The following is a 13350-nucleotide window of genomic DNA, read 5'->3' as shown; positions in this document are numbered from 1 at the left end:
ATTAAAAACCTAGCTTGTCCATAGAGCCAGGGGCTGACAGTCTTGGGCGCAGCCTCTGGTCTCCGTGGGTACCCAGCTTCAGGCAGCTTGGCACCAAGCAGCGAGTGCCCAGCTATGTTTCATACAAGAAAACTGCACCTGAGTACATGCCTTGTTCTCCACTTCATCCAAACAAAGAAGAGATCCTACAAACAAGAATGTGAGTAGCCTCAGGTTCGAAAAAGACAGGCTGCATTTTATTCACTTCTTACTTCCTCGCACCCAGCCCAGGGCCTGGTGACCACCAGACATTCTATATGCTTCACTAAATGAAATAAAATAATGGCAGCCCCACTATTCTGTTAATTCACCTAAATATTACTCTACCTCTCCAAACTTCGGTTTCTCCATTTATAAAATGGGGGTAAAATAAATAATGCATGTAATCACATTTTGTGAACTCTACCTCACTCTATAAATGTAAAGACCCAGAAAATACAGAGACTGCTTTTGTGTAGCTACTTCTCAGATGTGCCCAGATATTATCAACATTTTAATGGCTAAAAAGGCCATACCAGCTTTCCCACTGTGATAGTCTTCTATTCAATACAGTAAATATCCTAAATTACAGGCTTGTTCACGGAACTCCATAAAGATATTCTTTTAAATGAAAGAAAAAGCAGTGACAAAACCATGTGCCCCTAAGTCATTTCCCGTTTCCTGAATTGGCTCAGGTGCAAATAAGTTTGCTCACCACTGCCCTAGATGGCTCAGAAATAAATCATGACTCTGCTGCAATCTTCATTCTTGACATTGAACATTTGTTTGCTTCAGCAGCTGGTAACAAAAGGACTTCTCCTGGTCTCACATGTGGAGCTAATAGCTTCCTTGATATGTTAACTCTTCAAGATTAACACACACTCACTCTAATTTCTGTAGACAACTAAGAAAATGAAGAAGCTGGAAAAGGACACAGCCACATGGAAAGCCCGATTTGAGAACTGTAACAAAGCTCTGTTGGACATGATTGAAGAGGTGAGGAAGTTTCTCCCTTAGCTTTAATCCTCTCTGTCTACTCAAAATATTCAGACTTATGATACAATTATAACCTAATAGTACAAATGGTTATGTGTGAAAAAGAGCTGAATTTGGTGTGGCAGGATGTGACATTTTAAATTGTAATAAGTATAATAAGAGCAAAGGTCATTTAGAATCAGGTCCAGACTCACAAAGAGTTTTGTGACCCTAAGTCACATGCTTACCTGTTGATTCTATAGCTGTACCCAGGGCAGCTGTCCCCTTTAAGGGCTGTGAATTCCTTAAAGGTAGGATGAGTGTCTTATTTTACTTTAAATTTCCCCAGTGTCTGACACATAACAGGTGCTGAATAAATTAATTAGTTGATTTGAACATACTGTGAGAAGACACCAGCCCAAGCGTCCAGTGCACGTGCTATTTTCTAATATAAACAGATATGGAGATATCTTTTTAATTCCTCCAATAGACATTTAAATACTGATCTCATGCCAGGCTCCAAGTAGGTTTTGAGAGTACAAAGGAAAAGATACATGGCCCCTGACCCGAGAAGTAGGGCTTACAGGTGAAGGTCTCTCCATGTATAACGAGTGGAGAAAAAAAGGTCTCAAAGGGACAGAGTAGCTTAGAGGTGAGGTGAAGGAGTGAGATAATCAGGAACATTTTCATGCACAAATAGACATTTCTAGAGGAAAAAATTGAACCGTTTGAGCAGCCAGCATCATGAATTAGTATATGGTGAATTTCTATGTTATAATTACTGTTCTAACAATTCTTCTCAAATTGCAACCAATTCCAAAGAGATATTACTCATCAACATAAATCAAGTGGCCGCTGGGATTAGCACATAGCAGTTTATTCATAGAATAGATAAGGAAGGCATTGCTGAAACCCAAGTCCCAATCCATCTCATTTATCTTGCCACAAGTCTTGCTTCTACCTTCTAAGTCTCAGAAGCAGAAAATTCATCCATAAGATTTGAGAGGCTATGGACCAAAGCAGAAGGAAGCCTGACCATCTTTCTTTCCCAATGAATAGGCTATGGTGATTAAAAAATCTACCAGTCTAGTACACAATGCCAAAAAAAAAAAAAAAAAAAGGAAGTGACGTCCATGACCAAGCGTCTGTTCAGCCTCTAGTAGACAAATTCTGGGACAAATAGTTTTGCTTGTTTCCAGAGAGCATCCTAGACATTTTGCTTATCATGTCATTTCATGTGTGTGTGTATGTGCGTGTGTTTTCACACCACAGAAAGCACTGAGAGCTAAAGAATATGAGTGCTTCGTGATGAAAATTGGGAGGCTAGAGAACCTCTGCCGTGCTTTACAAGAAGAGAGAAACGAACTCTACAAAAAAATTAGAGACGCAAAAATATCTGAAAAGGATGACCAAAGTCAGCACACCTCCGATGAAGAGCCAGAGTCAAATGTCTCTGTGGATCAAGAGATTGACGCAGAGGAGGTTAATAGTGTCCAAACCGCTGTGAAAAATCTGGCCACAGCCTTCATGATAATTCATCATCCAGAGTCAACCCCGCATCAGTCCAAAGAAACCCAACCCGAAATCGGCAGTTCCCAGGAGAGTGGTGACGCCGCTCTCAAGGAGCCAGAGCAATCCCCTCTGATCCCTTCACGGGATTCAGAGAGTCCCCTGCCTCCCCTAACTCCTCAGGCTGAAGCCGAAGGAGGCAGTGAGGCTGAACCTCCCTCCAAGGCCAGTAATTCTCCTGCCGTGTTGGGAGAAGAAACCCAATGCGAGGGTCTCCCTGTTGGCGCACAGGCTGATCAACAATCCTGGAAGCCAGAGGCAGAAGCTTCCGGTCAGGCCCCACAGGCTCCCACCGACGCCTCCCTACAGGAGATGGAGGCAGATGTGCCTGCTCCAGCATGCACAGCAGAAGAGCACGTTGCAGCCATGGTGCCTGCATGCGAGCCCAGTAGGCAGCCCCCACCAGCAGCAGCAGAGGAGCTGCCAGCAGGGGCCCAGCCGCGCAATGTGGCTAACACCAATCTGCAAGGCGTCGACTAAGCCTCGCCGTGCCTTCAGAGGCTTCTTCCTGCCTCTTTGCATATTCAGCATAACAGATTGACTTCTGAAAAAGGCATTAAGGGCTAGAGATGTCAAATGGAAGAGAATTAGGATCAAGACATTTTTTAATGTTAGGCAGAACACATTGATTCAGACTTTGCTATTTGTTGTCAATTTATAACTGATTTGAAGGTTTTCTATTTAACACTGGTTGACAGTATAATTTTCCCAAAGGGCAACAAAACATACAGATAGCAAATTTATATTACTTTTCTGTTAAGATAATACTTAAATTTGTTAATCACCAGTAAGATTTGATGTTTAAAGACTTCCACTGCAATATATAAATACTGAAAATGTGATGTTCTGCTTATTTGGATATATAGTTTAATAAGTTCCATAGTAATTTATGGATGTCCAGGTTACATTTAAACTATACATATACATAATATATACATATGTGTATATTTATATGTATATATACACATATGTATAGATGTGTGAATATGTGTTTATATACATATATGCACGTATATATTTATATGTATATATAAATGCATTATTACACATACATTTCTCTCACCCCTTAATGCATTTTTCTCAATGCAGAATATTTAGATGCTAATCAAAAAATGATCTCTTACTTGCACTTGGGACTATGGTAGACTAATGCTCTATAAATCCGAAGTGAGTTTGGACTGTACTTAGGCTATCATTATGTTGGGCAAAAACAAGTAACCCAATGGTAGATAAATGAATTCAACCAGTTGATCAAATGGCAGAAAAGCAGACTGCAATCTGTGCAGACAGCATGGACACAAAGATGGCCACAAGGAGCCCAAAACAGAAAAGAGAACACAAGCTCACCTCTTGCAGCTGCTTCTCCTACACTTCTCAGCCCATTGCTTTGCCGCCCCCTCATGTGCCAGGGCATCCCATTCCAGGCTTCCTGCAAGGAAAAGGGTTGGAAGTGGGAAAGGGAGCTAGGGACTGAGGGGTTAAGGGACCTCACACTAAGAAGGGCCTGTGCTTTGATCCCCTACCTCTTGCACTACCAATGTCTCAAGACAGAATATTCATATCTTGCTGTCAGACCCAGTCTATATTCTAAAAGCTTCTGCTCCTTCCTTCCCAATTTCTCCTTTGCAGCAGGAAATTACACCCAGCCCTCATCTCAATTAATGCTAAATAAACCTATTGTTTTTCCGAAACAGATATCTACACTGGGTCTCAATATCAGTGATGAGGCTTACAAACCAACACTTTTTCTGCCATGAGGATTTCTCTTCAGGCCAGAAGTACAAAACAAAAAACCAATGGATCTTAATCAAAATGATTTGAAATATAGGTGAGGATTCAGGAGAAAGCAAAAGCTAGAAACACTTGGGGTTGTCAATATGAGTATTACATTAACATTGCTTGATGAGAACCTCTAATGATACTGACAACATAAATTACCTAGGGTGAAGGATAGCTGCAACAATGAAACAGGAAAGGAGAGAGAGGAAAGGGAAGGAAGAAAGGAAGGAAGGAGAAGGGAAGAAAGAAACAATATCTAACCCAACCCCATCTTAAAAGTTGAACTCAAGTAGAAAAATGGATAGAAACAAAATTCTCTAGTACTCATCCAGGAAACCATTCTTCAATGTTGCATGTGGCTGTTTGCCAAGGCACACAAAGTACTTGTAGGCAGCAACCATATGCTACAAGAATTGTAAACTGCATACAGTTTGTTTGAAGTAGACACTGAGGATAATAGCAAAGTTGCTAGGCAGGAAAAAAAATCAGGAAAAAAGCTTGTCGCTATTTGAGAATCTGTATATTTTTAAAGGCTTAAAATATTATAACCACAGGGTAACCAGCCAAATTCAACATTACTGCAAGTCTTAGAGATTTAAACATTCATTTGATTCAGAGCTAAATATTCACCATAATCCAGGAGGGTCTCCTTCCCCACTGCAGAGGCAGAATGTCCAAGAATGGAGTAAGATTAGTCATAGTAAAGTCTCAGTCTGAATGTTTAGCAAGAGAAACAGGCAGGAGAGGAACCCGAAGGCAGTAAATCAAATATTCTAAAACCCAAAGTTCATTATTTTCATCCAAAAGACTTTCACAGAAACACATTACTCACAGCCACGTATATCTTGGACAGAGTTTCAGATGGAATGACTTGCCTGAAATTTGTAAAGCTTAATATAGGTTTTGGGGGAATTATTTTAATATTCAAAGAATGTTTTATTATAGTCCTTTGTGTTAAAATTCAGCCTTACTAATTATAACAACTCATAAAGTTCTAAATTCAGAAGGAATATCTGTTCTTTATCAAGTGTATGTAACTATTTTTTAGAAATGCCATCTACTTTCTAGAAACACTAAAGTTATTGTTTTCTAAATAACTGTAATTTATGTATCTATTAAAAAGGTACTTCTCTTCCCAAATTCTCTAGTAGTCATCTTTTTAACTTTGATCTATTTTTATTACTTCTATGTTTCAACAATACCTAATGAAAATTATGGTTTTATTCTGTAGTTAATTTTTTGGTCACTAAATAGAATTACGTGTAGTCAACACTTTGAAGACATTGGTGTGTGTGTGTGTGTGTGTGTGTGTGACAGAGACAGAGAGAGAAAGGGAGGGAGAAATAACAATGAGGCTACAGTTAAAAATCACGGAGGCCAGGCATGGTGGCTCACGTCTATAATCCCAGCACTTTGGAAACTAAGGTGGGAGCATCACTTGAGCCTGGGAGTTCAAGACCCGCCTAGGCAACATAGTAAAACCCCCATCTCTACATAAATTTTTTTTTTTTTAAATTAGCCAGACATAGTGGCACACGCCTCTGGTCCCAGCCACCTGGGAAGCTGAGGCAGGAGGATGGCTTGAGCCTGGAAGGTTGGGGCTGCAGTGAGCCATGATCATGCCACTGTACTCCAGCCTGGGTGACAGAGTGAGACCCTGTCTCAAAAAAAGAAAAAATCTCACTGAGGCCTACAAGAGAAAAGCACTGGAAACGGAGCGCCCAGGGCTAATAAGAAAACAAAACCCAGACTTCTCTGCCTGGCCCTGCAGCGCTGGTGGACAGTGCTCACGTGGCTGATCTGTTTCTCAGTACCAACCTCCCATTGTGTCTGGAATTTGTGGGTTCTTGGTCTCACTGACTTCAAGAATGAAGCCGCGGGCGGACCCTCGCGGTGAGTGTTACAGCTCTTAAGGTGGTGCGTCTGGAGTTTGTTCCTTTTGATGTTCAGATGTGTTCGGAGTTTCTTCCTTCTGGTGGGCTCGTGGTCTCGCTGGCTTCAGGAGTGAAGCTGCACACCTTCGCGGTGAGTGTTACAGCTTTTAAGGCAGCGCGTCTGGAGTTGTTCGTTCCGCCAGGTGGGCTCATGGTCTCGTTGGCTTCAGGAGTGAAGCTGCAGACCTTCGCGGTGAGTGTTACAGCTCTTAAGGCAGCACGTCTGGAGTTGTTCGTTCCTCCCGGTGGGCTCGTGGTCTCGCTGGCTTCAGGAGTGAAGTTGCAGACCTTCGCGGTGAGTGTTACAGCTCTTAAGGCAGCATGGACCCAAAGAGTGAGCAGTAGCAAGATTTATGACAAAGAGAGAAAGAACTAAGCTTCCAAGTGTGGAAAGGGACCCCAGCGGGTTGCCGCTGGGGCGTGGGCAGCCTGCTTTTATTCTCTTATCTGGCCCCACCCACGTCCTGCTGATTGGTAGAGCCCAGTGGTCTGTTTTGACAGGGCACTGATTGGTGGGTTTACAATCCCTGAGCTAGACATAAAGGTTCCTCACATCCCCACCAGATTAGCTAGGTACAGAGTGTGGACATAAAGGTTCTCCAAGGCCCCACCAGGGTAGCTAGATACAGAGTGTCGACTGGTGCACTCACAAACCTTGAGCTAGACACAGGGTGCTGAGTGGTGTGTTTACAAACCTTGAGCTAGATACAGAGTGCCAATTGGTGTATTTACAATCCCTCAGCTAGACATAAAGGTTCTCCAAGGCCCCACCAGACTCAGGAGCCCGGCTGGCTTCACCCAGTGGATCCTGCACCGGGGCTGCAGGTGGAGCTGCCCGCCAGTCCCGTGCCGTGGGCCTGCACTCCTCAGCCCTTGGGTGATCGATGGGACTGGGCCCCGTGGAGCAGGGGGTGGCGCTCGTAGTAGAGGCTCGGGCCGCACAGGAGCCCATGGAGGGGGTGGGAGGCTCAGGCATGGCTGCTGCAGGTCACGAACCCTGCCCCAAGGGAAGGCAGCTAAGGCCCGGCGAGAAATCGAGCGCAGCGCCGCTGGGCTGGCACTGCTGGGGGACCCAGTACACCCTCTGCAGCCGCTGGCCCGGGTGCTAAGCCCCTCATTGCCCGGGGCCGGCAGGGCCGGCCGGCTGCTCCGAGTGCAGGGCCCGCCAAGGACACGCCCACCCGGAACTCCAGCTGGCCCGCAAGCGCCGCGTGCAGCCCAGGTTCCCGCTCGCGCAAGCTCCTGCAAGCTGAGGGAGTGGGCTCCAGCCTTGGCCAGCTCGGAAAGGGGCTCCCACAGTGCAGCGGTGGGCTGAAGGGCTCCTCAAGTGCCGCCAAAGTGGGAGCCCAGGCAGAGGAGGCGCCGAGAGCGAGGGAGGGCTGTGAGGACGGCCAGTACGCTGTCACCTCTCACCATGAGACCACGTTTTCCACAGGCTTGTCTGCCCTGTGTCCTCCTGGAGGAAGGGAGGAACCGTAGAAGGTGCCGGTGCACTTTTCCTCTCTCCAGCCCTCCTGACTGCTCCAAGAATTTCATCGAACAAGACTCAAAGAGGCCCAGCTGCTCTGCCTTTTGATTCTTCTCCCTCTCTCAGTCCACACTGACCTGGGAGGAGCTTCTCAAGCACCACATTTCCTAGCATGCTGTGAGAACAGGATTGTGAGCTAGGAAGGGAGAGAAGGTAAGACCTGCCCGTAAGGCTGATTTTGCTCCTTTTGGCCTGGTATTGACGCACACGTTTTAAATACCCCCTTTTTTGAGATTATAAAAGTAACGTGTTCTTTGTAAAACTGATGGTGCTTTTCAATAAGACCAACAAGAAACAGGAGAGGCAGATGGTTTCAGGACAATTTTCCCAGCCCATTCTCCTCTAACCAGTAGTTAAATCCAGTATTTGGGAGAGTAAAATAATTTAAAATGTAAAGAATTTGCTAATGGAAGATGTGAAATGAAAATAAGGACTCTGGCCCCCGAAGTTCATTCTCATCATAAAGTGGTGAGGAGGATTTCACAGGGAAGTGGGGCATAAGAGTTCAATTTTCACAAGGTTTAAATAATTTCCATTTCTGTATTTTAGAACTTGAAAATTAAGGTTATCATCCATGAGAGCACTCTGTTGGAACAGAAGCTTTCATGTGATAATAAAGATTTTTCTCAACGCTATTAAGTTGTATCCTCAATACTGAAGTTAAGTCTCTTTGGTGGTATCTCTTGATAAAAGTTCTACAAATGCTAGCTTCTGTCACATGTGCATGTGAATGCACACACACATACATATACATAAATACGGAGGTATAAAATTTGACCTAAGTTTAATTCTGGTCCCATAGATGAGTATTTACACCAATATTTTCTTTTCTTTTTTCTTTTTTGTGAGACTGAGTCTCACTCTATTGCCCAGGCTGGAGTGCAGTGGCGTGATCTCGGCTTACTGCAAACTCCACCTCCCAGGTTTAAGCCAGTCTCGTGCCTCAGCCTCCTGAGTAGCTGGGATTACAGGCACCTGCCACCATGCCCGGCTAACTTTTGTATTTTTAGTAGAGACGGGGTTTCACCATGTTGGCCAGACTGGTCTCAAGCTCCTGACCTCAAGTAATCTGCCCGCCTCGGCCTCCCAAAGGGCTGGGATTGCAGGCATGAGCCACCATGCCTGGGCTCACACCAGTATTTTCGAAGGATACTTAGTATTATCTTTCCTGACAAGAAAAAACTATAAAAAAGAATCGTTTCCACCGAATAAGGATATTTGGTAGAAACATTTAACTAGCAAAATAAGCCTAGAAATTCATTGATCTATGGCACAAAAATTATTCACGAAGCTACTTCACCTTGCCAGGAGATAACAAAAAGGATAAATTATTTCAACAGCACAGTCAAGCTCGGCTAAACTCAAATGCAAGTCCTTCTTCCTGCTGGATTTTAGAGCCCAAGATTTCTATTCATGCCAACGTCTATTCCACTTTGACTTTTTTTAAGTGATATAATGTTCAATTACCTCAAATCATAACTAAAACATACTGACATGTAAAACTCATTATTTCAGAACTGACAGTCAGTTGATGACATTTTATGTCAAATAACACAAAAACTACTTGCTAGAAGCCAAGCAAGAAGACAATATAAGAGGAAAAAAGGGAAATACTTTCAATCTGATAGCTATTGTATCTATTACATATGTATATATGTTATAGGTAAAATATCTAGAATAGACACATTACATCATTTCTTTTTCTTTTTTTTTTAGATGGAGTCTCTCACTCCATCCCCCAGGCGCTGGACTGCAGTAGCACGATCTTGACTCACTGCAACCTCCGCCTCCCGGGTTCAAGCAATTCTCCTGCCTCAGCCTCCTGAGCAGCTGGGACTACAGGCATGTGCCACCACACCCAGCTAATATTTTGTATCTTTAGTAGAGACGGGGTTTCACTGTGTTAGCCAGGATGGTCTTGATCTCCTGACCTCCTGATCCACCTGCCTCAGCCTCCAAAAGTGCTGGGATTACAGGTGTGAGCCACTGCACCCAGCCAATACATTACATATTTTCAAAAATAATGTGAAAGAGTTCAAATCTATAAGCTATCATATAGAGGGTAAGACCTTAAGATAAGATATGACACATAAGATAAAACCGTAAGACTATTAAGAACAATGAAAGGAAGAGGGACATAAACTGGTGAGCCCTTTTGGGGAAGCATAATAGCAATAAAAAGCCCAACCCGTGATGACCTTAATGCACTTTAACACCACAGCTCCAACCTGGAGAATTTTTACACACAGGGTTTGTAGGGTTGCTGCCTTGTTTTCTTATTTGTGTTTCTTTTAGAATAATAAAGGTGGTCAGGCACAGTGGCTCAGGTCTGTAATCACAGGACCTTGGGAGGCCAAGGCGGGTGGATCAGGAGGATCACTTGAGCTCAGCAGTTGTAGATCAGCCTGAGCAACATGGCGAAATCCCATCTCTATAAAAATTACAAAATTAGCCAGGTGTGGTGGCAGGCACCTGTGGTCCCAGCTACTTGGGAGGCTGAGGCAGGAGGATCGCTTGAGCCTGTATATTAGTCTGTTTTCACACTGCTATGAAGAAATACACGAGACTGAGTAATTTATAAAGGAAAGAGGTTTGACTCACCGTTCTGCATGGCTTGGGAGGCCTCAGGAAACTTAAAATCATGGTAGAAGGCAAAGGAGATGCAGGTGCCTTCTTCACAGGGCAGCAGGATGCAGTGAGTTCAAGCAGGGGAAATTCCAGATGCTTATAAAACAATCAGATCTTGTGAGAACTCACTCACTATTGAAATGGGAAAAGTTTCCTTATCCCCATTGCAGGGCATGTGATGGGGGTGTGGCTTGCTTCTTATCCCCATTGCAGGGCGTGCCCTTCTGCATGCTCCCCTAAGGGTATGTATGTGTGGTTATTTGTGTGTTCATGTATTTATGTGTCAGTGTGTACTTGTGTGTGAGGGTGTGTATGAGTATTTGTATGTAAAACGTGCCGGTATGTGTAGTTTTCTGGGAGTGCATTGTATGTATGTAGTTCTATATGAATGCCTGTAGTTGCATGTAACTGTATTTATGCATAATAAAGTAATGGAGCCGATGTAAGGGTAATGATTATATGCAAGTTTACAATGGGTATGTGTTGGGGCTGGGAACTGAAAAGCTGAAACACTGCAGGTGTAATTTGAGTCATGTGGCTACCCACTTTTTCATAGGATCACATCTTGCTGCAGACTTTTGTTTGCTTAACTAATCCTCTTTTGCTTACAGTGTCACAAGGCTCTCACTATTTTGGCTTCTGAACAAACAGGCAGGTGTGTGAGGCTGCAAGTATAGTGTCAGCTATTCATGAAATAATTGCATGTACCACCAGCCCAATGTGACAGTCATCATGGACTCACAGCTCCATCCCCAGGCAAGGCAAGGAGTATGTCTTGAGAAATTCTCCACGCCATTCCTCACAGAGACCAGCTGCAGAGCACGGAGTACAAGAACTGGTAGCAAACAGGCTAAATTGATTCCGGCCTGCCTAAGCGGAGAGGAGCTCTTCAGATGGTTACTATCTTTAACTAGGGTGATGTCCTTGGAGGCAGAGTCCCAGTCTCCTTTTTCTCTGCTATTATCCAGCTGAAATCAAGCCCCTGAATAGTTTCCCTGAACCAAAAGCCAAAGAGAAATAGTGTCCAGTCCATTTATGTTTTAATCAGTGAGTCAGAAGGTAGCAAACCAGGACTGATTGTAGATCCTACTGGCCCATCAGCCATGCCCATAACTCATTCTTTGTGCCAAGAGATTTTTTGCTGTGATACAATTCATCTCCCCAAAATATTTAGCACTGACTAGCTATATAGTTGTAGGTGGACCATCTGGCTTCTCCCTTGCCCATTATTAGAAAACTGATATTGAAGTCCTTCAATTCAGTCTGGGAGTAATTTAAAGCAATACCCAGAGGAAGGAGAAGGAGAAGGAGAGCTTTTTATAGCAAATTAATTGTCTGCCATGCATGTTAATTAATTGTCTTCAAAAGTTAAAGGGAGCAAAATAGGTAAACATAAATAAAAGTCAAGGATAGAGTGGGAGAATATAGTCACAGTAAATACAATGAACCATTAATGTCCAGAAAAAAAAGAAATAGTACAAAATAATAAGAAAAGACAAACAACTCAGAAGAAAGTGGGCAAGGGGAATGGAAGGTGGGGTGGGAGGTGCATTGTCTATCAGAGAATATTTAATGGTAATAAGACCAACCACATGCCAGTCTGCTTTTTATTGTCATCATGCACAGCAGTCCCAAATAATGTGAGTGGTAGTTTTCCTCCCCACCAGAGATGATCACTCCCGCTGTGTGTCCCACCCTCATTTGTAAGCTCCTGGCAGGGGACATGAATGGACAGTTTGTAGAAGAAGAAATACAAATAACTAAAACACATCAGGTAAATAAAAATAAACAGGCCAGGCATGGTGGCTCACACATGTAATCCCAGCACTTTGGGAGGCCAAGGTGGGCAGATCACCTAAGGTCAGGAGTTTGAGACCAGCCTGGCCAACATGGTGAAGCCCTGTCTGTACTAAAAATACAAAAATTAGCTGGACATGTGGCAGGCACGTGTAATTCTAGCTACTTGGGAGGCTGAAGCAGGAGGATCACTTGAACCCGGGAGGTGGAGTTTGCAGTAAGCCGAGACCACGCCATTGCTCTCAAGCCTGGGCAACAAGAGAGAAACTCCATCTCAAAAATAAATAAACAAATAAATAAAAAATAAATAAATAAAATTTAAAAATGACACGCAATCACTTTTGCTCATTAGCCTGACAAAACTTTCATACTGATAATACCCAGTATTAGAAAGGATGAGGGCAAACGGGTATACTCAGAAACTGTCAGTATGGTATTGGGTCATCTGTCCTTTTCTTGTACATTTATAGGAGTTCTTTCAAAGGGCAATTTGGAAGTATTGATTATCTTTCCCTAATGTGCAAAAATAAAAATTATTTAGCAAAGAGCAGACATATTGCTTTTTCCTGCCCATGTCACTGCCTCGGAAAAAATACCGTGTCCTGGATACATGCAGTCTGGATGGGGCCGTCAAGCACAGAGCCCTACCCACTCACCCAGTCCTGGCCTCGAGGGACAGGCCTAAAACAGTGTAACACTTGATACAGTGTTTAGTTCGAAGACAGTGGCAGCTCCAGAACTGCCATAGAAGAGGGCTTATGGACTGCAATTGGGTTGAAAGTGGGGCAGGAGACTATTTGGCTTGTCATGAAGTTGCACTTTCACACTAATTTTATTCATACATTATCTGGGGGTTTGTGTGAACTGAAGCCACTCCGATCCAGTGTGCCCACATGTACCAAGTGGGGTCCGGTCTAACCTAGCTATTGGGTTTTTTTCTGCTGTAATTCTGCCTACCAAGAGGAATCACCTGCAGATAGAATCAAGCCAAGAGGAGGTGAGTGGAGTTGCAAGAAGAGAAACAATCCTGGTAACCATATTTCAGCCCCTGGAACATGTTGGTCTTTTAGATCCATTAATTTCCCCTTTTTTTTTTTTTTTTGAGATAGAGTTTCATTCTTG

General features: G+C 43.6%; 1 protein-coding gene across 1 annotated transcript in view; it reads left to right on the top strand.

Annotated features, from left to right (window-relative positions):
• Positions 1–5481, top strand: part of TXLNB (taxilin beta) — an 83057-nt gene extending 77576 nt beyond the window's left edge. The window contains exons 10-11 of the mRNA XM_058430757.1: positions 919–1014; positions 2266–5481. Of these exons, the coding sequence (XP_058286740.1) occupies positions 919–1014; positions 2266–3042 (873 nt within the window). The 3' untranslated portion in view covers positions 3043–5481. The remainder of the gene's footprint in view (positions 1–918; positions 1015–2265) is intronic.
• Positions 5482–13350: the final 7869 nt, after the last annotated feature.

The sequence above is a fragment of the Hylobates moloch genome, unplaced genomic scaffold (assembly GCF_009828535.3).
Source record: "Hylobates moloch isolate HMO894 unplaced genomic scaffold, HMol_V3 SCAFFOLD_2, whole genome shotgun sequence".
NCBI classification, from domain to species: Eukaryota; Metazoa; Chordata; class Mammalia; order Primates; family Hylobatidae; genus Hylobates; species Hylobates moloch.
This window is presented reverse-complemented; position numbering and strand designations above follow the sequence as displayed.